The sequence below is a fragment of the Daktulosphaira vitifoliae genome, unplaced genomic scaffold (genome assembly GCF_025091365.1).
Source record: "Daktulosphaira vitifoliae isolate Bord-2020 unplaced genomic scaffold, ASM2509136v1 Scaffold_5, whole genome shotgun sequence".
Taxonomy (NCBI): domain Eukaryota; kingdom Metazoa; phylum Arthropoda; class Insecta; order Hemiptera; family Phylloxeridae; genus Daktulosphaira; species Daktulosphaira vitifoliae.
This window is the reverse complement of record NW_026099576.1, coordinates 13,347,700-13,375,634: the sequence shown is the minus strand read 5'-3', so window position 1 is coordinate 13,375,634 and position 27,935 is coordinate 13,347,700. Positions and strand designations below refer to the sequence as shown.

General features: G+C 29.4%; 3 protein-coding genes across 3 annotated transcripts in view; 2 read left to right on the top strand and 1 right to left on the bottom strand.

Annotated features, from left to right (window-relative positions):
- The window catches only part of LOC126908192 (bifunctional endo-1,4-beta-xylanase XylA-like), a gene marked incomplete at its 5' end in the record, with an annotated part of 256,907 nt that overhangs the window by 83,323 nt on the left and 145,649 nt on the right, over positions 1–27,935 (top strand). The window lies entirely within an intron of this gene.
- On the bottom strand, positions 49–27,935 carry LOC126908627 (tyramine receptor 1-like). Its single transcript, XM_050690871.1, has 2 exons — positions 27,866–27,935; positions 49–5,526 (listed from the first exon to the last, which is right to left on the bottom strand). Exon 2 carries the CDS (start codon positions 5,517–5,519, stop codon positions 4,389–4,391), a length of 1,131 nt encoding a protein of 376 aa, XP_050546828.1. The 5' UTR covers positions 5,520–5,526; positions 27,866–27,935; the 3' UTR covers positions 49–4,388.
- Positions 7,904–8,719, top strand: LOC126908191 (uncharacterized). Its single transcript, XM_050690103.1, has one exon. The coding sequence runs from the start codon at positions 7,904–7,906 to the stop codon at positions 8,717–8,719; it is 816 nt and encodes a 271-aa protein (XP_050546060.1).

Here is a 27,935-nt window from a genome sequence, read left to right as displayed (position 1 = left end):
ACAATAAAATAGTTGTAGTATTGTTTTTACCATTATCATTTATAAAGTTTAGGTTTCTTATCATTATTTTTTATTGTTTTTGTTGGGCGATTAAAGAAAGTTGAGCATTTATTCAAAATAATTTTAAAACATTCCACTTATGCCATTTTATGATTATGTATCTTTAATTACTTATAAGTACTAGTATTGTTTGTTAAAAATAAACAACATATTTAATGTAAATAAACACGTATATACATATTTTATACAAATTTAAAACATTGATACACTTTTAATTTTCATTTTACACAATGAAAAGTCTAATATTTAACACTAAAAAATAATTAAAAAACAAAAACAAGACACTATACAAAAAATTATCTAAAACATTTTTTTTAAATAATTGCTGAATAAATTATTAACAATATACTATTTTCTTTACATTGTATTACAAAAAATGAATAAATAATAATATTCAAATTATACTATGATAAAAATCTTTCGAGAAGAATAGAGTATCATTTTAAACGTCAGAAATGTGATTATAGTGGATTTCTGATTAGGATGGCATTTGTTAATAAGTAAAAGTTTTTAATCAATTCCCTATTCTTTCAATATAGCCAAAAAAATGTTTATCTAAATAACAATAAATAAGATAAATCTTTATTTATAACGAAAATTTAACTTAACTAGTAATACTAGATACAAAAGTAAGGAATTATTTTAGCTCTATGTAAGATATGAAGCATTATTATGATCAATACAGATAGGCATACCAATTAATTATACATTTATATACAATATATTTTTATCTGAACAAATAAATAACGTTGAGCGTATAAATTATAAACATTGAAACAAAATAAAATATTTAACAAAAATTTGTCAATATTTTAACAGGTATATTTAAAAAAAAAAGTGGTTGATTTGTATCAAATTTTTACAAAAGTAAAATTGGTTATTATTTAAGACACAAATTATTTGGAATAATAAACTATTGCTATATTTAAACATTTAACTGAACGTATACATACGTAATTATACGAGATTGAATTAATTTGACAATTAACTAACAAACGTTTATGAATAATGTATTTTTAATAGTTAAGCATACACCGAGAGAGGTTTTACAGTGGGCATTAATGAAAAAAGAAGTCCCGAAAAGGTACGCTAATATAATAGAAGATGAGTATGATGGCACTTGTATCAGGGTAAAAAGCGTAGGAAGAGTAACAGTAGTTTTTGTGTAAGAGTAGGAGTGCACCAAGGTTCTGTTTTAAGCCCTTACTTATTCTCTATAGTGATAGATGAAATGATGTTGTTTGCTGACGATGTAGTGTTAATAGAAGAAAATAGGAAGGAAATTAATCAAAGGCTAGAGGTGTGGAGATCAGCTCTTGAAGAAAAGGGTTTAAGAATAAGTAAAAGCAAGACAGAATATATAGAGTACATGTTTGACAAAAGAGAACATATGGTAGGTGAAATGAGGAGATCAGTGACAATAGGAGAGGACGTGAATGGAGAGGTAGAAAGTTTTAAGTATTTAGGGTCAGTTGTGCAAAAGAGCGATGGTATTAAAGACAATGTAATACACAGGATTAAGTGCGGGTTGTTGAAGTGGAGAGAAGCTTCTGGAGTCTTATGCGATAAAAGAATTCCAATGAGGCTGAAAGGTAAATTCTACAAGACTTTAGTGAGACGAGCTATGATGCATGGTTCAGAGTTTTGGGCAGTTGATAAGAAAGTAGAGTAAATAATGAGTGTAGCAGAGATAAGAATGCTTAGATGGATGAGTGAAGTGACTAAAAATGATAGAATAAGAACATATAAAAGGAAGTATAGGTGTAGCGTCAATCGTGGATAAGATGAGAGAAAAAAGACTTAGATGGTTTGGTCATGTTATGAGGGGATGAGAATGTAAGAACAATTATAGAAATGAATGTTGAAGGAAGAAGAGGTAGAAAAAGACCAAAAAAGAGATAGAGGGATGTTATTGAATGCGATATTAGGAAAGCTGATGTGAGCGTTAAGGATGTTGGATATCTTGTCAAGTGGACGTTTAGGATAAGGGTGGTCAACCCCAAGTGATTGAGATTAAGACGAGGAAAAAAAAGAAGATATAAACGACTCAATTTTTATAATATACTGTCAGATACAAAGTTCATGAATGATTTAAAATTTTAATGCTCTTGTAATATCTTCAATTGTATTCTTACAAAATTTGTTATATTTATAATTCTATCACATATATTTTTTATCATTAATTTTCAAACATAAATAATTGTTTGTGCTAAAAATATTAACTTAAAGGAATTTATTTTTATATTACAGTGTATTCACTTACAATACATCTTTCAAATAGTTTTTCATGGTTTTTGATTAATTTATTCTTATTCAATTATATAGTGAATATCGAGTTGGTTTTATAACAATTTAAGCGAGTGAGTATAAATGAGTGTATATGAATGTTTGTTTCTTGACTACATTTGTTTTACACATGATAGTGTAAAGGGTAAATGTTGTTGTTCCCATATTATTACCATTCACCCCCTGTAGCTCTTATTCATTGTAACAATAATAAGCCTAATAACATGTTTTTGTAATGTTATTATAACATATAATGTTATAAAAATGTTTTTATAACAATACTTTTTAAAATTGTTGCCTGGGAATTTTATTATATGGGAATAATAATAAAATTATATAAATAGTACATATTATGTACAATGTCTATTTCAGTTATAGAATACTCAGACCACAATATATAAATATAAAAAAATATGTATGCTATTTATCCTATTGAAATATTGTAGTTATCACGTTTTTTTGACGTTGCATTGTCTTTTCTGTCATGTGCCGATAAAACAAAATCATTTACCAATCAAAAATACTTACAACTTAATGTCACAAGTACCACATGTGTTGAAAAGCAATTTCGATTAATAGTAAAGTTTACACTAGAACGGTTTACTATATTCAAAAGTAAACAAATAAAATTGAATACAAAATCCTTAAAAATATATTACGTAACATTTGATACATTTTCGTTGAAGTACATGATCGTTAGTTTGGGCTTACTGATCATCTGGATTTTCTCATCTTATTTATGTTATCGCAGAACCTAAAGTCAATTCTAACCATGTTTTTAAGCGAATCATATCATTTGAAACACTGTCAAAAATAAAATTTATGTTTTTGTATGACTTTTTCTTACTTTCATTAGTAAACATTATGTACAACTTTTAAATAATCTAAGGACCTTAATTGTATATTAAAATAAGACTGAATATAATAACCTAATATAAATTAGGTTTTAAGTTGATCAACTTTATAGAAATTAATATTACTAAAATTAAACAGAAGGTAAAATCGTAAAAAGTTTTATGAAAAATGGAGTATACATTTATATAATTTTATCATACACCTTGTTGTTATTTATAGTACGAGTAAAAAATCATTGATGGTTTACTACTAAACTATATTTATATGCCTGCTTGTAAATTTTAACAACTTCATTATATCTATTCAAAAATAAACAAAATACTTAGGTTTAATTCTAGATAAATGACTAACCTGGGTGCCTAACCAACCACAAGGAAAAAAAGAAAAAGGTAAACATTAGATTGTGTCCTTTTCTTCCTCTGCTCAAGTATAACCTGCTACTCAGGACTAAACTACTCATATAAGTGAATAATTCGAATGTGGGCTTATGAGGATTAGTTAAATCTTCAACAATAAGATCTGCATAGCCGTTTTAAAATTTATCACTTCGAATGCTCGCAAATACTCCTTGGTACATTATTAATAATAATTTATATAAAGATTTATAAATAGACATTGTTAACAAACTTGCAAAATTACACTACTTTAGATTTCACACCAAACTTAACTTAAATTTAAATCTTTCAATATAACATATGTACAGGACTATTATTTCAAACAACCTTTTAAAACGTAACTGGAATAGAAATCTATTAATATATCTCAACTTTACTTATGAAGGTGTTACCAAAGAGTGGCTTCCTTAATTGCCTTTTAAGATACTTTAGAAAAAAAACTTATTGTATATGTGCTTGTATAAATTGTTTTTCTAAAATAAAAAAAATATTTATATCTACATATTCATTAAATATGTAAAAGAGAGGTATTTTTCTGATAAATTGTTTTATCCTATTGGAACTTGATAAATAATAATTGTCAACCAATCTTATAACACATTCTTGTAATATCCAATCTCGATTCATAATACAACTTAAACGTCTACCCAAAACTCTGCATTTGATATTAACATAATTTTACTCGATAACAATAGATCTTAAATCTTCAAAGTAAAAATTTTACTTTTTATTAACTAGAATTTTTACATCTCCATTTATTACTTATGATTTTATTCGCTATTTTCGTTATTTTTAACGATAATCCATGTGTAAAATTTTTTTAAATGACCTCCGGAAGTCCATATTACATCTGGTATAGATTATTGGATTGACTGTAGAATTTAGATACCCCAGCCACGTAACTACATTGACGAGAACTTTAGATGGAGGGCAGCATATTTTACAAAACGGGAAGTAAAGGTAGATGATAAAGAACGGTAACCAACTAACGACGAACACACCCATAATGACTCCAAGAGTTTTGGCAGCTTTTCGCTCCTTAGATAACGATATGCGCTTCTTATGTTCTAACAGCTGGTTGACATGTTTACCACTCTTTGGTAGTTGAGCGGTTTTAACGGAAATAGCTGTTGCAACATCCACTTCATCACTACTACTAGCTGAATCACCAGTAGCTATTTCAGTACGTTTGGTCTTTTCTTTGTGATGTTTTACTGATCCACTACCACAATCAGCCTGGATTTTTTGTTGGTTATTTTGAGGTAATGCTACGCGAGCTCTTCTCCGCAGTCTACGTCGCGTAGCTATATAAATTCTTAGATATGTTATGCTCATCACAACTAGTGGAATGTAGAAAGAACCCATAGAAGAGTATACTACATATCCAGGGTGAGTGGTTAACGCACATGGCGTTTGTTCATCGAATGCTTCTGGCCAGTCGTTCCAACCAATTAACGGCGGTGAACTTATAACAGCACTTGCTAGCCATACAATGGCCACTGTCCATAATACGCGAGACACTGTTCGCTTTTGAGCGTATGCAATAGGCTGAGTTATAGCTCGGTAACGATCCAAAGCAATTGCGCACAAATTGAGAATAGATGCTGTGCAGCATAGTACGTCACACGTTAGCCATAGTTTACAAACAACACCACCAAAATGCCATACTCCAGTAATATTATACACTACGTTTAGCGGTAGCACGCCAATAGCTACCATTAAATCAGCTACAGCTAATGATACAATAAATATATTGGGAACAGATCGCAAGGGTGGATATTGAACAACGCTCATTATCACTAAAATGTTACCAAAGATTGTGACTATGATTGCTGCGCCAGCAGCCGTGATTATAGTCAACATGACTGGTCTGGACAATGATTCGTGGTCAGATATACAACCTACTGCTGTACTATTCACCATTTTGAATCTGCAAAACAAATAAAAAGTATTTGTAAAATAAATAATTTTAGGTGCAAAAATATTAAGATAAAAACATTTTTTTTATGCAAAGTTAAGTATACCATAAAAGTGGGTAAGTTGATGCAAATAGGCCAATAAAAACAATATTCAGAAATAAATGTTTTTGAATAATACAATAAAAGCTCAATTATAATGATACATTTTTATTGTAATCAATTGGTTGTATATTAAGAACCAATTTTGACTGATTTATCCTTGTTTTTTGATAAAACTGCTGATAAATTCTTCAATAATTCTACCACCATAAATTTTACTCGACTTTGTTATCGCGTATATCATAGAAGGAGTATAATCATTTCAAAAATAAAAAATTTTACGACTTCTCGAGTATATGGGTAACTAATTTGTGGCATACCTATCTCAATCCGTAACGCATTATGGCTAGGTGCGAAGGCATCGGGGTTTGGTTCTGTTATGCTTAGATTTGTAAGTTTTCTTTTCCTCTCTGACACTTACATTAACATTTAAACAAGATGGTAAACATAAACATAAAAAATAATAAAAATATTAATAATACCTAACCCAGATCCACGCGGCAAGCGTTATAAAAGAAACAAATTAAACTGATTGAACTAATACTGTTTATCTTGTTAAACGAAAAGAGATCTCTCACGGATAATCTGAATTACTTTATGGTATCAATTACTCAGTTATGTAGAGACATGTTAAAAATCAGTACATCAAAATACAAGTAGACCAAATTTCACTACATTAAAGGAAGAAGAAAAATTGATTTTTTTAGGTATTTTGCTATGCATAGAGTAAGGTTATTCATTTGACAGATATGATTACTTGTTATAGCAAGTAATCTAATATCATATATGTCAAATGATATCCTTTATAAAGGATATCTTGAATACCATGATAAAAAAGTTAAAAGATTTAAAAACGAGACCATGCTAAAACGTAACTGAGCAGATAGTTCTTGTAGTGAACTGTATTTACTTTTTATTTTGCTGGTCTAATGGATTTTATAGGTTTCTTAAATTATTAATAAATATAACACAACCATAATTAAATTTTTTACTTTAATTATTAAATAATTGAAATGCTGTCATATTAGCGGTGCTATCGCTCATCACCAACTAACTATTGATGGTCAAAGTGTTGTTCAAAAATCGTCTACATATATATAATAGGCCTTAACAATTCTCTTAAGAGGCACTAAGATATTTTAACCGTACAAATATAACAAAATACTAAACGTTCGTGAGTAAGTACCTAAAGAATACACTTAATACATACTTGATAAGTCCTCCAGTTACACTTAATGGTGTACCACTGTCAAATATTTTAAACTATGATGAAATTAATTTGAGAGATAATCCTAGCGATCTCAAAATTATTACTATATGCGGTATTAAATATCCAGAATAGTTGTAAAACACCCAATTCAATTATGTTTACAAGTACCAGCAAATTACTGTACTGCCTTACTACTGATGGTAAATTGCTCCTACCATATATTGTTTTCAAAGTAAAAACAATATCTAACTTCTGACACGCAGAAAATCCAAGAGCAGCCAGGTATGCATTTAGCAAGTCTAGATGGTTTAGCACTAAGTTATTTGATGAATAGATTAAATACATTGTAATTCTATATTTGAGGAAATAGTTCGGAAAATAATTTTAAAAAATCATTAACTCAAGGGATCATTTTGATTTAATATTTGACAATAATAATTTTACATTCATACATGATAAGTTGAATAACCCTAAATCATACAAAAAAAAAAGTGGTATATATAAATATCAAATAAACTACAAATCATTGTAATTATTTATTAAATGGATAGATAGAATTAAGCATTATTATATAATATTTTTAAATATAATTATGTAGTATTTTACAGTCCATTTTAGTTGAAAGACATAAGTTTTATTTTTTTAATTCGAAGACTAAATAAATTATGATGTAGCGACCAAAACATACGCAACGAATATTCTCGAATGTTCTCGTTATCAAAAACCTTCGAGAAACTTCGATAACGCCATAAGATAACCTACGCGGGTATAGAATATTCTAGAATTAGCGAGAGCCTTATCGGAGCTATATATATATCGGAAGAATCAGTCAGTTCAGTTAGTTCAGTTCAGACTGTCTAGTCCGCGATACGCTACACGACCGCTACACCCCGCCGCTGTTGTCATCGTGTATTATGTTTACTTCGATTATTTTATTTTTCCTTACTGTATATACATATATTTTCTTTTAGTGTTTATACGTCTATTTTAGTGTTATAATTTTGTTTAATAAAAGTCTACCGCCATTTAAATAATTGTGTGTTGTAAGATATAACCCACAAATTGGTGACCTCGACGTGATGGCGCAGACAGACGAAACAATTGCTCGAGTAGCCGTCAAGATACCGGATTTCATTTCGTCAGATCCCGAACTTTGGTTTGCTATGGTCGAAGGAAGTTTCGCCAGCGCGGGAGTCACTGTTGACAGTACAAAATTCGGGTATGTAGTTGGAGCATTACCGCCAAAATACGCAGTGGAAGTCAAGGACATAATTATGACGCCGCCCTCAGACAGTAAGTACGCCAAAATTAAACAAGAGTTGATAAGACGTCTTAGTGCCTCCCAAGAGGAGAAAACACGCCAACTTTTAGAACGCGTTGAGATTGGAGACCGTAAACCATCACAATTTTTACGCCATCTCCAAAGTCTGGCCGACTCTTCTGTTCCGGAAACGTTATTGAAGACACTTTGGATGGGCCGTTTACCGAAAAGTATACAGGTAGCGTTGGCAATAGTGAAAGATAGTAAGCTTGAAGATCTCGCTGTCCATGCGGACAACATCGCAGACGCATCGGGTCCTTTACTACCACAAATAGCAGAAATGTCGAGAAGTGACACTTTTGAAGCCATGTTGAATCTTAAGATTTCTCAACTTAGTCTAAATATTAATCAGGAGATTGCAGCGTTGAGAAGTGAAGTGGCTGCGTTAAATACTCGCCCCTCGCGTACTCCGGACTCAAGACCAAATACTTACCGTCCAAGGTCACGATCTCGAAGCCGCACTCATCATGGCGCAGACGGAATATGCTGGTATCATTGGCGTTATGGATCCCAATCGAAAAAATGCAAGGAACCTTGTAACTATAAATCGGGAAACGGGACGGGTCATCACTGATGACGGCCAGTGAGCCCGGTCAGTTTCCACGCCGTCTTTTCATCACAGACCGAACTTCCCAAACTCAATTTCTCATCGATACGGGCGCCGACTTGTGTGTTTATCCACGTAGTGCTGTTCCAGGCCACCGCGTAAAAACCGATTACGTCCTATCAGCCGCCAATGGCACGCCTATAAACACCTACGGCACTATCACGCTCAGCCTAAACTTCGGACTTCGTCGAGATTTCACTTGGAGATTTGTGATTGCGGAAGTATCCAAGCCCATCATTGGTGTTGACTTTTTAAGTTTTTACAATCTTTTGGTAGACGTGCGCAATCAATGTCTATTAGACGGACTTACACAACTCACCACTCGTGGTCACGCCGTCAAGTGCTCAATACCATCTATTAAGGTCGTCGTGGGAGAGACGAAATACGACGGTTTACTACGGGAATTTCCAGAGATCACTCGACCGTTTGGGACCCTGAAGGATATCAAACACAGCACTAAACACTTTATCCCGACGACACAAGGACCCCCGGTATCTTGTAAACCACGACGCTTAGCACCTGATAAGCTTAAGGCAGCAAAAAAAGAGTTTGAAGCTATGATCCAACTAGGCATTATCCGACCATCCCAAGGACCTTGGTCATCACCATTACATCTAGTACCAAAGAACAAAACAGATGCATGGCGTCCTTGTGGGGATTACCGCGCTCTAAATGCCCGGACTATCCCAGATCGGTACCCTGTTCGTCATATACAGGACTTCGCGCACTTTCTCCACGGTAAAACGATTTTTTCAACTATCGACTTGGTTCGAGCGTATAATCAAATCCCTGTAGCTGAAGAAGACGTCCCTAAAACTGCAATTGTGACACCATTTGGACTTTACGAATTCCTCTTTATGTCTTTTGGACTTCGAAACGCAGCACAATCGTTCCAACGATTTATTGACGAAGTACTCCGTGGACTTGATTTTTGTTTCAGTTACATTGACGACATACTCGTGGCATCTGTTTCTGAAGAAGAACACATCAAACATTTACAGATCATTTTTGAGCGACTACGCGAATACTCTCTGGTTCTCAATCCTAAAAAATGCGTTTTTGGACAACCAGAAGTAAAGTTTTTGGGCTACATGATTTCTAAAGAAGGAACACGTCCTCTACCTGATAGAGTCGCTGACATATTGAGCTACAAGAGGCCAACGTCAGCTAAGGGTCTACGACAGTTCTTAGGTATGTTAAACTTCTATCGTCGTTTTATACCTAGAGCTTCAGATGCACAATCACCACTAAGTGATCTCTTAGTACCTAATCTAAAAGGTAAAGCACCTATTAATTGGACACCAGAAGCAATTTCAGCGTTCGAGAAATGCAAGGAGGAACTCGCCACAGCCACGCTTCTCGCGCACCCATGTGACAACGCTCGACTGGCTATTGTAAGCGACGCTTCAAACACAGCGGTTGGCGCAACTCTCCAACAGTTCATCAATGACGAGTGGCAACCCCTCGCCTTCTTTTCCAAGAAACTCACGGCGACTGAGACAAAATACGGAGCTTACGATCGAGAACTTCTTGCGATCTATCTCGCTGTCAAACATTTTCGGCATATGGTGGAAGGACGCGAGTTTGTTATATACACCGATCACAAACCTATCACTTTCGCATTTCAACAGAAATCGGATAAGTGCACACCACGACAATTCAGACACTTGGACTTTATTTCACAATTCACCACGGATATTAGGTACGTTCCTGGTAAACAGAATATCGTGGCTGATACCCTATCACGCGTGGACGCATTATCAGACACGTTAGACTACACTGCTTTAGCAATGTCACAACAGGGAGACGACGAATTGAAAAAGTATGCACAAGAAAACACCGGATTGCGACTTAAGCAAGTGGAATTACCAGGCACGAATGTCTTAGTGTTCTGCGACACATCAACTTCAATCGCCAGACCTTTTGTTACAAAGCCTTTTCGACGAACAGTTTTCAATACCATACATCGCCTTGCACATCCAGGAGTTAAAGCCACAGTGAAGCTTGTAAAACAGCGGTTTGTGTGGCCAGGAATTGACGCAGATTGCAGACATTGGGCACGGGCATGTGTCGAATGTCAACGAGCCAAAATCACGCGACATGTCACAGCACCCCTTGGGTCATTTTCTCTACCGTCTCGAAGATTTGAGCATGTTCATTTAGATTTAATAATTATGCCTTATTCCGAAGGATTTCGTTACTGCCTCACGTGCATCGATAGATTTACTCGATGGCCTGAAGTAGTTCCATTGGAAAATCAAGAAGCGGAAACTGTAGCACGAGCCTTCTATACACATTGGATTGCAAGATTTGGTACCCCTCTTCGTATCACAACAGATCAAGGAAGACAATTCGAGTCATGCCTTTTCAAGCAACTTAATTACCTGACTGGTACGAACCATCTTAGAACTACGGCCTATCATCCTTCAGCAAATGGCATGGTGGAACGATCCCATCGGCAGCTTAAAGCCGCTATTAAATGTCATCAGAATAATCGATGGACAGAAACTCTTCCGACAGTCTTATTGGGTATCCGAGCAGCTTGGCGTGACGATCTTAAATCCACCTCGGCAGAATTAGTCTATGGAGAGCCACTTAGACTCCCTGGTGAATTCCTCACGTCAAATAATAATACCGCCAAGTGCGACGACGCAGCTGAGTTTATCAAAGACCTTCGACATCACATTCAGCAGATCCGACCAGTCAATGGTACACGACATGGCGAGAAGAAAAATTTCGTTTTCAAGGATCTAGCAACCACAGAGTACGTATTCATTCGACATGATGGGCCCAAAAACGGAATTCAAATGCCCTATGATGGTCCCTATCGAGTCATAAGTAGGAACGAAAAAACTTTTGTTATTGATATTAATAAGAAGAAAGTTACAGTTACTATAGATAGACTTAAACCAGCATACATCATGGCAGATGAATACTCTAAGGAAAATATTCCGAAAAAGATCCAGACACATACACCCATTACCATTCCCAGGGAGGATCAAAGGACACGTTCCGGAAGAAGAGTCCATTTTCCAGACCGTCTTCAAGTAGGCTCCGCTTGACTCCGTCACTGGTAGGGGAGTAATGTAGCGACCAAAACATACGCAACGAATATTCTCGAATGTTCTCGTTATCAAAAACCTTCGAGAAACTTCGATAACGCCATAAGATAACCTACGCGGGTATAGAATATTCTAGAATTAGCGAGAGCCTTATCGGAGCTATATATATATCGGAAGAATCAGTCAGTTCAGTTAGTTCAGTTCAGACTGTCTAGTCCGCGATACGCTACACGACCGCTACACCCCGCCGCTGTTGTCATCGTGTATTATGTTTGCTTCGATTATTTTATTTTTCCTTACTGTATATACATATATTTTCTTTTAGTGTTTATACGTCTATTTTAGTGTTATAATTTTGTTTAATAAAAGTCTACCGCCATTTAAATAATTGTGTGTTGTAAGATATACACCCACAATATTATTTATTAAACTCTTAATAATTATATTGTGATAAATTTAATTAATTTTTTTATAAATTTATTTAATTCATTATATTAAGTTATTAAAATACAGAGAATTAATATTTTTTTTCTAAAAATAACATATATATTGATATAAAGTTCAAATGTTGTTATTTATATTAAAGAGATCACATAAAAGGCTAACTTTTTTCAAAATGTACAATAAAAATATCCTTTATATGTTTTTAGTTTAAGCAAGAAAAACTTCTTTTATATTCTTTTAGAATTACTTCTGCATTTTCAACCACTAATCTTATTCTCGGATTGATATAATCTCATTTGCGAACTAAACAAACAAAATAAGCTAGTGGAAAAATGGTCTTTAATCTCATACTAGCACTTGACTCTTAAACTTAATATATAACGTATCCCACTGTGATTCACTAATTTTAATATTACATTATAAAGTCAAAATAGTAAATCACGATGGGACACCATTTACATTTTTATTAATTGTTTAAATATTCTAACTGAATTTATTAAGGAATTAATATTTAATCTGATTTTTAACATGTATTTCAAAACTACAGTCTTGAATTAATATAATTTCTTAAATGTTTGTTGAAATTGAAGTCTATTATAGATGTTTTATCGATATTTAAAATCGAGTATCCAACAAAACAATCATATTTAATACAGTTCAATGAATACTTTATTGAATGTTTTAGAAATTAAAACAATGTTGAAGCCTAGATGCTAAAAGTAATTTTGTTGGAAACTTTACGAGTAACCCAGTCTTCTATTTCCTTTAATAAACTTTGGAATTATTTCCAAGTTATACGTTTATATAATAAAGTTACTCTTACTTTTATAGTATAATACACTATACATCAACTGTATATTATACAGATTTATGGTCTATTTTTAACATAACCGTATAAAAAAATAAAATAAAAATATTTTTTTTATTTTAAAAAATAAATAATAAAAAATATGTTTCTTACGTAGTCTAATACAAACAGTATTTTAAAAAAAATTAAAGGAAAATTTTAATTGTACAAAAATTATAAGAGTTGTCAGTTAGATAGATATGTTCTATCCATATATTTATAGGGTAATTTTAATATCATTATTAATATATAAATTAAATTGTAGTTTAATATTTTTAATTACTTTGTAATTGGTTTATTAGGCTTTACTAATATTAATTGAAAGTTTGTTATTACGCTTTTAGGAATAAATAAAGTCGAACTAAGTTTCAAACAATGATATTTATATTTACAAATATAATCTCAGTGTTTATTAAAGACATTAAATTAAACCTCTTGTGAATAATTTTACTAAACTAAAGATATCTTTTGATAGGTGATGTTTTTAAAGGATATGGAGTGGAAAAGATGGATTTCAAACTACACAATCATCTAATTTCAGCACTTGAGTTTACGCTTTATGATTCGAATACGCTTACGTTTGCTTTTTGGGAAATTTTGCTTTTGATTCTAAGCTGATCTTTGATGCGAAGTTATGATTTGTAGAGAAGAACTGAGTAAAGTATTTTCTTGATGAAATATTAGAATTGAAATATTTAAAAATGGTGAAAACAAGATAATGTTTAGAGACAAATAAGAATTGTTTCACGTTGCACATCCCTCTATCCTATAACTAAAAATTATAGAAATTCAAAATGTAATAATACAAAACTAGTTATTAATAAGTCAAAAATGTGTATTTCCAATTTAATATTAAAAAAATAATAATAGGTTCCCATTTAACTTTAGAAAATATCCCTTAACTTTACTTTTAAAAATAAATGTTTTTCTTGCAGTAAACTAGACATTTACTATAATTCATAAAAATAAATAAAATTTTAATCTGTACATTTTTATGATAAAAATAACTCCTATTGAACAAATAATTTTCGAGATAATTTTTGAATTAAAAACAAATGCTAAAACTGTCAAATTTCTTTATGTAAAATTAATTATGACTTTTAATTGAGAATCTATACAGAAATTATAAAATAATCCTAAAGTAAATAAAAATTAAGGCTATATTAAAAATATTATTAATTTAAAACAAAAGAATATTTTTTACTTAAGAGTAATTAGCCACAAGTGATCAATATTTATTATATCCTTTAGTAAGTGCAGAAAAAATATTTTATACCCAAAAAACCTTTAAATACAGTAATACAATCACATTTTGTGCACATATCTTTGTTCGGCTAATTAAACACAACTAGAAATTCGCCTAAAACGTAAATATTCTTAGAGAATGTCGTTAGGTAAGATACGTACGACAAGCAGTCGACACTTACCGTACGAACGCGTAACATTTAATTAAAATTATTTTAACTTATTATTTTTAGATACGTTATATTTAAACAATTATAATTCTTATGATATTATATGGCACGCCGTCAGCTCCACAATTGACCCTCTCAACATCTCTCTTATCACAAGTCATGTACTATTTAATTTTATTATTAATAAACCTTATTATTTGATTTTGTTATACTTTTATTTGTACGACTCTAGGTTGTTTATCTAAGGGAATATCTAAGGGAATATCTAAGGGAAACCTTCATTACTCAAGATAGATATAGTCTAACCAACTATCCTATTATGGATCCCTTAGGTTACTGATACGGAGCTTGTACTCAAATAGTGTCGTATCAGCAGTTTTATTTTAAATCAAGATACTTTACATCTTATTTTAAGTATTATTGAAAAAAGCAAATTTACACACTATATTAAATATTTTGTCATTTTTTTTTTTAATTAGAGGATTTTACTATAGATTGAAAATTTCTGTATTACTATCATATTAAATGTGGGTTTGAAATAAAAACTTGTCCATTGAATTAAAAAAAAAACAATGAATATGTTTTCAATTTTGTTTCAATTAATTGCTCGTGTACATTAATGTTCGACTATGACTATTATTTATTATTACACGTTTTTCAGTCGCATTCTTCTACCCTCCTAGGTATCAAAATTCTAATAAATTGCAAAACACTAGTCCAAAAGTTGTTACCAAGCAGCTACTTTTTTAATCATATAATTTTCTATGTATAAACTAACTGGTTTATCTACCTATATCATTAAAAAGTAAGGGTAATTTTTGTAAGACCTTGCATGTATTAGTAATCTAATAAACACATCAATGGAAGGCTTTAGGATTCTCCTAACAAATTTTAACTTCAATTCTTTTTCAAATTATAGTCAAATAACAAAAGACAGAATAATAAAACTTTTGGAAGAAACCTCATCGAGGTAATAATTTAATCGCATAAAGAATTTTATAATACTTTATTATCATTATAAGATTTCAATCTATAACCGTCTCCTCTATGCTAGTTGCTCATACTATATTGATTTTCAACTACACTGTTTTATTTTATTTACGTTATTCCAATAGTAAAAAAGTGTTAACAAGCTTAACATTAACACGTGTTAACAAGTGTTTTTTGGCTGTGGTACGAGAATAAAATGTATTTTGTTCCACATATACTCTTAAAAATGATCCAATTATCTTTTTTTTTATTTCAAGTACAAAAATATTTTTGCCATTTTACAAAAAACATAATACAAAGAACAATATTTTTGTGGTCGTTTGGTTAAGTTATTTTTTGGTTTAAATATATTAAATACGCTTGGGTATCTAATATTATATTAATTAAACTTTTTATGCTTTATCTTAAATAAATTTATCTTAATTATAAATTAAATACTGACATATTTATTGTTAAATACCATTTTCATCAAAACAAAAATCTTTTTTTTAAATTTTAAATTGTTATTTTATATTATATTTTATATTTTATTGTTAAATTATTATTTTAGTTTGCAAACATAATCACGACAAAAATATACCCATCAAAACAAAATGACAAGTTCATTTAATTTACTATCAAACAAAAAACTTTGATTACTACAAAGTTTTACTTAAAATTAATTGATTTTTTAAAGTTTAATTTAGATTGATTATGATTATTTTTATAATTTAAATGTTATTTCAATGCAGCCTTTTTATTTAATTTAAGTACTCTCGGATACATAAAAAATCACTGATTATATACTTAATATATTATATTTTAAAATCAATTGGAAGTGTAGGTATTTTTTCCAAGAGTATACTACAGGAAGGGTAAATATGTCGGAGAAGACAAATTTTACTATAGAAATTGTACGAGAATAAATGATTAATGAAAATAGAAACAAAACATATTACTTATTCAAGAATTATTCACAATACGCAAAAGGTTAAAAGTCAGCTCATTAGTGACTTCATAAATTTGCTAATCACCAACTTATAGCCTCATAGGGTTTTAATATTAATTCTACTGTAATGACCGAATGAATTCTGTTAGTCATAATATTTATTATTACTACATTTTATCAAAAAGAAAAACAATTTTCTTCATCAGTCATAAAACAACCACATAAGAAAATGTGACTTAAAAATGAATAAGATTGCTCCTACAAACCAAATTTATTTTTTCCTTGAATCATTGCCAATTCGTCTTTCTCTTCGGTCCATTAGTAGATCGATTTTCTGATAACAGTGGGAGAAATGTGCACTATCATTGTCGTTGTCATTAACAGGCCACCGTCAACCCGTTGAACTGCCAAACTTCCTATTACATTCTGAAATATTGATCGATTCATAAAATATGCACCTGTTGTGGTTTTCTTTGGCAATCATTGTGTAATGGTTAAGTAATAAGGCGTATTCAAACATCAAACTACTTTTTGTTCATCTTATTTTTTAGCTTAAATATCAATAAAATAATACTATCGACATCTAAACATTATACATGTACGTATAAAAATAATATTCATATGGAATTCCGCATAAGATAATGTAAATTATAATTGACTATAATAATTATTATCATAGTCTAAAAGTTTTTAGCCTTTAAAAGATCCTGACAAATTTTAATTAAAAATAGTGCCAGTTATATTAAAATGCTAATGGAATTGTTTTTGAAATAAAAATCATTACTTCGAGTTGTTAAGAAAATCTCTAACTATTTTATTAGAGTTCAAAAATATATTTCCCGTTAAGAAAAACATTCCTCTAACACAACCTTATCCAAGCAACGGCAGAGATACATCAATCGAAAATAACATTAGTATTCCTGTGTGCAATACGTTAACGTTTACATCTATACGATTACGATTAATAATTAAAATCAGATATCCTATTAAAACATTTACGGATGTCCAAAACACAAATTGACATCTCAAAAAAGTATCTAAAGTTACTTCTCAACAATGAAACTTTGTTACTCCACATAAAAGTTTAAAAGTATTACACCTCAATTAGTGTATCTTTGTGAGGTGTGATTGTTATATAAAAAATAGAAACTAAACGACATTCTGTATGATGTAAATGCGAAATTATAGAGACATGTGTGAGATTTACCGGCGCCAGGTCGTATAAATTTGCTGTCATATCTTTTTACCCTACTGATTGCGCGTCTGTTTAAATATGATGCTCTAGAAGATGTCATTTTCCTTCACTTATGATTAAATTAGAATTTGTTTTAAATAAGAGTGTTGAGTGTTTTAGTTTGTATGAAATTACATTTAATTAGTAATAAATGTTAAACGCTATATTATTAGATATTATTTATTGTTTACATATTACACTGAATAATATAACGTATTTATTTTAGTCAAGTATTAATAAAAGAATACAGGAGGGTGAGGAAAGTTTAAGCCCTTAGTCTTTAATTAAATCTCTTTAAGAAAGCATTCAACATAAAAGCTTGAAAGTTTATATTAATTTTAACTTAAAATTTATAAAGTTATTAACATGTTATAGTGAACGCGGATATTGTTATTTTTATCACTAGTCATTTCTCGTCCGCACTCTTCTTCTCGCCTAAAACTATTTCTTATTTCGGGTAGATTAACTTAGATATGATTAAAATATCAAACCACATAACTTCAAATATTTATATTTACATTATTTCTAAAAGATATTCAATTAGTTTTAGTTTAATTTTATATTTGTGTTCTAAAATTGTGTAGGCTTCGCCTAGTTTTGTAGTTGCCCTAGTTCTTAATTTCTTCATGCTACCATTTAAGTTACGAAAATGTATTATCTGCTGTGGCCAAAATATAATCGTCTACAGTTTTGTAGCCTTACAAACTAATAAAATATTATTCAATAACATTTTAATGAGGGGGGATTTAAAAAGGGCACTTCGAATGGCATTTTTGAGAATATAATTTAGATGCAAATAAATGTAATTATTTAAAAATTAAAAAAAAAAGATAAGTAGTTATTGAATCAACTAGTACTAGAAAATATTTTTATCTGGTTAAATATAAAATTATTAAATTGAATTTCTAAGTAAGAAGAACATAAATGGTTTGACTATAGTTTCTTTAAAAACACGTTGCTTATTTTTATATTGTAAAAATACTTATTACTATGTTCTTACCACTTATATTATACATGTTTTATTTCCATTTACTTAATTCATAATACATATTAATTGACATAAAGGGAAATGCTGATGTGACAATTCCACTCGTTTGTAGCCCGGGGCTACTGACATCGAACTAACAAAAGGCAGTTGTATTTGAGTGGCCGTTACAGACATAATTTTCAATGCTTTTACTTTCGTCTTATTTATATTATTAATAACATAACTAGTTTTATTCAACGACTCATCTATCGCCAATTGTTACCACAGCTAACTAACTCAGTCTCACTTGGATATACCTACTAACCAATTGTACTATAATTCAGGTCAGACGTATTGTACATTACATATAACGTATACATATAATGTATTTACTGAACATCTAAAACATATCTTTACTTTGTCGTTGACATAAAACAATAGTCTAACTTTATTATATTAAGTTTTATTGTAGAACTTTATTATATAATTAAAACTCATTTAAGGAGATAGTGACAATATTTGGACAGACGTCGGGTAGCCTCCCATTCTTGGTTTTGATCAAGATCCTCAAGTATTAAACAAGCCCCTAACAATATTTATTCAGTAAATAACTGACTATTTAATGTTCATCGTTATGTTATGAAAAATATGATTGTTGTTTTATTTTTGAGTTTTATTCATGTAGTCATTTTAATATTTATAAAAGGTTTTACTCTTTACATTTCCGAATAATTAGATAGTATAAATTTCATAAATATGTTTTAACGCAAAACAATAGTACACTTCAAATGGTTCTAAAATAGTCAAGTAAAAAAAAAATTAAAATCGAACTAACCAAGTGTGCAATTTCAGTAGTCTCGTATTGTAGAGCCAGTTGATTCTTGCCAGTGGAACTGGAGCATTTTTAGTAAGTTTTTTTAGTAAGTTGTTTAAGCGGAAAATCTTTAATTATATAAATATTTAAAGACGTATGTACTCGGATCGTAAGTGCTCGCCACCATTTACTAAGTAATTGTGACAGATGTCATTCTCAAATACTATTATGAGAGTGGACCAATGGTAGTTTAGATCAAAGAAGCCTGATGACCGACAATCCCGAAGAGGATTTATTCGATACATAACAATGGACTTTCAACTTCAAACAGCGCTCCAAGTGGCTAATGGCTAGTTATATTATTTTTTTTGTTAATGTGTTAATAAATTCAATTACTTAATTTATATGCAAGAGAATCATCTCATAAGTCAAAATTTAGTAAATTGTCTGTTTATTTCTTTATTTAAATACAATGCAAAAACACCCGACCCATTCTTTATATTTTGATTTTAATTTAAAAAAGTGTTATTAAACCAAATCGTGTTTAGAGTTGGTGTAGAGTACTGAAGATCACTTTGGGAATTGAGAATTTAGAATATTCTATATTTCATTTTTATTTAAGTATTTTTTTTTACTTTAATAAATATACAATTTTCAATTTAAATTAATTAATCTATAAATTCCTATAGTTCAAATGTCTTATATTATTTTCATCTAAAATTACCATTGCGATTGTTTTGAAGTAACAACAAATTTAATTTCATTTATTCAGCCTATAGTGTGTAAATTAATTGGGAAGTTAAATAAAAATAATTTGTCTGAGAATAAAATATTCTTAAGTCAAATTGAATAACAGGTGCAACGGTGCACCAATACTTGCAGTACTGGACCAATCCTGACATATGTCTGATACGTCAACGTTTTTTCTCACTGGCAGATCAGTACTAGAGCTTTTGTAAAATTAGTATTACTCTGCCAGCAATGACAGCCAAGTACTGACTACCGATGCTGAGAAAAAACAAATTATTCAATCGTGAAAAATGTTCAATAATTTACAATGTTAATGACAGAAATTTTGTGGGCATGCGGTGGAATTTAAAGGAGGTTTACACACTTTTCAAATCCAAAGAAAATTATTTTTATATACGTATCTCACCAAATATATTTTTTTTTTAAATTTGATGTCACTTATTCAATGTTGATACATTTCCTCTATTAATTTTTATTTACAACGGTAGTGTTTTACGATTCCCATTTCTTTAGCGACATTTTAAATATTGAAAAATAATAATGAAATTTGTTTCGTGCTATACAATTTAATGCAATTAATGTAATGATAGCTTTCTCGTTCATTAGATAAAAGCAAATAATCAAAAATCATATATATATATATATATATATGCAAATATAATATCAAGTGTGTATTAATTTGTGACTATTTTTAGGAGATCGGTATTACCCTACAAAATTCTATTGGAAATAGCTAATGTGGACAACGCGAACAAGCATCTCACACATAACAGCCACAGTTTGAAACCTATTAGTCTGGACATACAAAACTATCCGTTTTTGTTCCATCATTACGATGAAACTACTGATGCAATAACAATTCTGAAAACAGATCTGAATTTAGCAACATGTTACTTAAGTATCGGTCAGGCTACATTTTTCAGCGCATAATCAAATAAATCATAATTACAAAAAAGTAGCTTTATCGATACTTAAATAACATGATACTGAATTCAAATCTATTTACAAAATTCTTATTGTATTAGTAGTTTCGTCGTACTGATTGAATGAAAACGGATGGTTTTTGACTAAAAAACGGTCGGTACACAGACGCCTTAATATATTTTAGGAATGAAAAATATTACGCCCGAACAGCATTATTAATGAAAATGATGATAATTTATTAGACAGACAAACATTCCTAAAAATAAAGGCAATGGTATATAAAAACATAATGTTGTATACCGTTGCCCACACTTACCTACTTTTAAACTATAAAGCTTAATACGAATCCTCAGAATGTTTAGTAAACAAAATTACAAAGTTAAAGTATTTATGCTAAAAGGTATCAAAAAAACTTAGTTATAATATTGTAATAAATGTAAATAGTACGGATATTAATGAAGTATAAACGTTTTCTTTCCTACTAACTCCAGTACTCATATAATTTGATAAATTATATAATTATGTCAACAATTATTTCATACCCACATGAAAAATAAATCTATATTTTTCAAATCATGACATTAGTCTACTCATAGATATTACAAGATTAGTTTAATATTATGTATGTATATAAAATGAACTCTTTTCCTACGTTTTTTACGAGAACTTTAAGGTCAAATTTTTTATCCACAACTTTCTGAAGATGTAAATGTTTCAGCACAATCGGATGAACAAACGTAAGAACTTATGACAGATAGACAGACAAACATTTATATTAATCTTACAGATGATTTTTTTCTTTTGAAAAATAATATACAATAATCAAATATAATTCAATTAAATATTTGTTTAACATAAACTATTTTAAAATATTTTATGCGTTAATAATTATTCCATTTCCTTAGTAATTAAATTTAATTATAACTACAGAATGCTAAGCTTGAAATTTACAATTACCTATTGTTAAAGGAAACGAAGCAGCGTTTTATGTTTTATAAACATTTTTTTGTTCATTTTTATGAATTACAAGGATTATTAACATGACAAGAAGTTACAATAATAAAATATGATAGAAAAAAATTAAGCTTTTTTTATAGGAAGCCTAAAACTAAATGGTTATATTTATTTGCGTATAAAATAGTACGATCGATAAAACAGGAAAAGTATAGAGCGTAACAGAAGATTATGAAGTATCATTTAATTGATTAAAGTTGATTTTCTTGGAAAAATATTTAGTTTATTTCAACCATTGATAAATACTACGCTATGGATTATCAAACGAATGTAGTATTGTATTGTGAAATATGTTTGTAAAAAATCGTTTTTTCGCCTTTCAGTATTTTTGATATCATATTGTAGAAAAACTCTGTCCAACATTATAACACTGAATTGTTAAAAGGAAACTTGTTTTTTCTTTTGCTTTGAACGTTGTCTAACATTAATTCATTATTGAAAAGCTACATTTTAAATTATTTAATTATATTTTTTTCTTCAATAATTGAAACACTAATTATAATATTTATTAAATTCAGCGTTATAGTCCCAAATTAAAAAAGTAAATTTTCAAGTTAATAAAAATTGTTCTCGTGTATTTTGGACACCGTAAAAATACATTTAAGTTACGTGAAAAATATTTGAGTTATACGAATAAAGAGATTTAATGAGTAATAATATAATTATTATTGTTTAACATAAATAAATTGTAAAGATGTCTCATGTAGATAATGACACCACTTACGTCGCAATAATGTAGTCGATGCTGGTTTTGACGGTAGAACCCGAGGGCCGTTTTTTATTCATGAAAAACAACAGATTATTTTAAAAAAAGAACCCAACACAATTAATGATAATCTTCGCATGATATCGCGGTACTTGTTTGGCGTGGCGACGCGGTGTCCGGCACGTCAAACGTCAAAAAGTTAGCAGCGACTGGTGCGGTTCGTCAAGTCCGGTCGTGCAACACGTTCGGAGCCGGTGGCGTATGTCCTCGACGTTATCAGTTTGACGACGGGACGGAGACTTATCATTTGCGACGGGTCATAGAAGACCGTGCTGAACTTTGCACCATGGCGTATGGCGCGCGGTATTGGTCAGTTAAACTATCAAAAACCCGTTAGTAGCATTACCTGATGGTAACGGCTGATAAAGTTGGCGCGGGACGCGGGGCACCGTGTCAATAAAAAACTAAAAAGGTAGAAATCTTCTTAAAAAAAAATAGTGTCTTAAAAAAACTCAAACAAAATAAAATTTTTATTTACTATATTAAAGCAAAACAAACACAATAAATTTATCTCAAATCATTTATTGTTTATATTATCTGCTGCATTTTTTTCTCCTCAGTGTTTTCCGTACGAACGATCAACTGGTTCTTTACTTCGCAACCATCGGCGCTTGCGTCTTCACGTCAGTCGGCTGTTGTTCCTTACTCCATTTGTTATTTTTATTTTATTGTTCATATTTACATTAGTCAGCACTGAGATTTTGTAACAATAACCTTAAAACTACTAAATTACTTATTTTTAATTTTTTAACGTACACAGAAAAGTAAAAACAATAAAAAAATGTATTTTAAAATTGAAAATTTGTAGATAGAAAATTTTAATTAGTTTACATTAGTGTATATGTAATTCTAACGGTGCCTACAATGCATATTTATTAATGTGTTTCATTTACACAAAGATTAGTTTTACCAAATACATTTGGCGGTGCTTATAATATAAATAATTATAATTATTATCAACCATAATTAAAGTAAACTTATAAACTAGTTTCAATGATGTTTATGATAATCATTAACCGTGATTTAAATAAAGATAACATAGATTTTGTTTCGATAAAATTATTATTATGAAAACTTAAATTTACTTTCAACGGTGATTATAATTTTATAATTACTAACAGTGATAAAAGTAAACAAAAAATAATCCTTATAAATTATTTTATGTGATGTTTATGAAATTAATAATTAACCATTATTAAAATATATTATAATATTTAAAAACAAAGTAAACAAATTAATCCTTTTTAATCATTAATATTATCTATAATAAATATTATTTATAAAAAAATATAGACTTCATTCCATTATTAATTTTCTTTATGTTTTAATATTAAAATATATCAATATTAAAAATAAAAAAAGTTAATTTAAATATTAGCCAATAGGACTTATAGTGTTCTTATGCAGAATATTCAACTATCTTCATAACAGATGGGCAATATGAAACAGTACACACGTGAGTGACTATTCTGGAATTTTAAGTTCATCGGGAGCATAAACTAGGCAATCCTAGAAACATTAGCGTTTGTGTATAAGCAAACTAAATCCCTCGGTCCACAACAAACAATAATAATCATCAAGAATAACCTTAAGACCAATAAGTCTTTCAGTCGTTTGTACAAAAAGTGTAATTCTGTGACATTAGTGTAAATATTCAGTGTTTTAATTTTTGGACATTTATTGTAAATAAACTAAAATACATTTCATTTTTATTTATTAATTAAACAATGTTTTTCAAGAAGTCAGTCTCATTATCGACTATATTTTATTAATGATAGATATTTTTTTTTGTCCTTTATTATAGTTTTAATTTTAGTTGCTATAGAAGTTAGCAAGAACTGCCTATGCACTCAGACCTATAAGTCCACTTTTCGTACCTCCTACCGAATTAAATTAATTCACATAAGTGTTTCCACCGAAGTGTTGTTGCTATTGTTGAAAATTTAAGACTATAGGACGTCCTACTAGGCCGCATGTATATATATCCAAAGAGTCCTTTCTCTCTAGCGAAATTAAGTATCTCTTTGTTTTTGTCTTTCAATTCAAAAATAAATAAATAATAGTTAGAAAAACAACTCAGTTATAATCCTAAGTAACTTATAAGCAAGTGACAATGACTAATGAAAGAACATAATTGGTTTAGGTGAAGTGACAGTAGAGCCGTTTCTATATCGAAGATGTACACATGTGCGACTGACAAGACTTTTAACAGTGTGATACTATAAGATTTGAGGATTCACAACTGAAACGTTCAGAGGTATTGTACATTATATTTTTATATCAGATTTAAAGGTAATGAACAATATATTTTGAAAAGAATCAAATTAAATTATCGGTTGATAATATAAGCTCTCCGGTTCCTCGATAATTTTTATAATTTCACTTTGTCTTTAACTTCATATTTTTTGATAAAGATTTTCAATGGTAAATTTTAAATCAAAGAGTTCTTGACTCCATAAATTTAAAACTTATTTTAAAAGATTTAGAACAAATGCATTCTCTAAGTAAAATGTAACAAGTAGTTATTAAGAGTAGTATTTCGTATTGAGTAGTATTTGTTAAAATTTTAACTACATTTTTACTCATTTTTTAATTATATATGAATTCCATTTGAGAATTTAATGTTCAGGTGGATTTCATTCTATCTTGGATTAATAAGACTTTAAATGATATGTTTTAAGTCTACCACTGCGTGTACTGTTTTTAATAAATTGATATCGTACGTTACAATCTATTGATCAGGCTTATAAAGTTGTATTCCAATTTTGACATTATAATTGATGACTCTAATTCGTGTGGGTACTTATACTAAAGTACCAGTAAAGAAGAAACAGCAAATTCATTTGTAGGTTGTAGACTGTACTGTGACAAATTATACCGTTACAGCTCAGCAAAGGATTTTTCTAATTACCTACTGAATTCTATACAGTCTTGCTAGTTATCGGGTACATTATGCCGGTTTATGAGTACACAGGATAAAAGTTAATGTATTGCTGATGGCATCAATCATATCATATCCATTATTTTACTTTTGATTTAATAAAATACATGCTTATTTATAAATCATAGAAAAAAATAATTCAACTTTTCAAATCATTGTTTATATAAATATAGTACAGATATAATTTAAAGTTGTCTTAATATTACTATTTAAAAAGTAAATTTTTCATGAACTCAATAAAAATTAATTCTTCAATAATTATAATGCAAAAATGTACATCAATTTCACGTGAGCGCTATTGTATTGATTATTGTAAGTACCAATGAAATTGAATAAGTTGTATTTTAAATACTCTTGACAAAGTAATAAATAATTTATTTTTTTAAAACAAGTAACGTTTACTTTTACTTTAATAACTTTTGTACATAAAAATATTTTACTATATTTATATATACAATTGTAATCACAATGATTTAAAATAAAATGTTTATATTATAGTATTCTAGTCTATAATTGAAATGTTTTTTTAAACTTGAGAAATTCCAAGTAACAAAATAAACATTTATATTCAAGTCTTATAAAAACACAGCCAGAAAAATAATTTTGAAAGAGAACCTTTTAAAAGTAGGCTCAAAACAAAATGCATAATGTGTTTTAGAATAATTTTTAGAGAGGTAGGGAAAAATATAATTTTACCTTCTAATAGTTTAACTTACCTTAAAAGGTAAAGAAAATTTGTTAAAACTAATATTAAACAATGTTTGTTAATAACAATTCTCCAACAATGTTGTGACCAAACTTTTATTTTTAACCCTCTTCACACACTTTCCATTGCTTGATTTTATTATATAACTTGATATTTTTACATTACTTTATATTACCTCATTTTTATCTGATGGCGAGAATTTTTTTTTTACTTTTTATTTTATGGCAGTCAATATTTTATCGATACTTGAACAAATAAGTGTTATTAGTTGAATTCATAGAGAACTTTATCATTTTCTCTACCTTTTATTATTATATTTAAGTACTTCTGCATTATTGATAATCAAAATAAGTCAGAATTTATGAGTTATCGCAAGGTATGACTATTTATTCAGTAACGTAAGTGTGTATAAAATGTGTATTTGTTGCAGAAAATATATTGTTTTTGTGCTAACTATATCTGCGCACTATTTAATAGTTTATATTAGCACAATGTAATAATGCAAAGTGTTATTTTACAAAAACCCCACTTTGATGTGGAGGTACTAGGATTCCATTCCGTTGTGTTGTGTAGGATTTTCCATACTTTCTACGGAAAGCAGTAATTTTCATACAATATCGTTACATATAATTCTAAAAAAAAATATTATAGAGATAATTTATTTTATTTTTAAAAGTGAGAAAAATAGAATTATCATAACTGAACCTTAAAAGAAAAATGAGGTAGTAATTAAACTTTCTTCTTTACGTTCACCTGTGAAATTGTTTCATTTAAAATATTGATTTATTTTCAGAATTCATTAAAATTCCCAGAAGCTATTTAATTTTTAATTTTTATTAAGACAGATCAACAGTTATGTATTATAAAAGTTAATGGTAAAACTTTACATCAATGTATTATTAATAATTTAAATATCGGTCGAAACACGTTATAAAGTCGTTAATTTTGTAGTTTCTTTAAATTAAAAACAGTCGTAAATTCAGTACCACAATATCAGTTGATATGATATACAAGAATAACTTTCTGAGATTACAGAAATTGTTTTTTTTAGTATATTAGTTATTTAAAAATTATAACATGAAGATATTGAAATTTTTTTTAATATTTGCAATTTGTTGTTGTATTTTTTTTATTGTTGATAATATCTTTGTAATAAGTAATCTGAAAGTCTGGGGAAATCTGTGGACCTTAATTAATCTGTTCTTTTAATTACTGTATTTAGATCAAAATTTAAAATATTATCGCTAAAAGAGAATTAATACTTGACATGTGGTTCTTGTGTATTAAGTATAAGTATAAGATACCACTCACTGTTCACTGTGTTATCGGGTTTGCCGGTCCATTCGTTTTAAATAGAAACAGCAGTGCCATCACTTCCTGA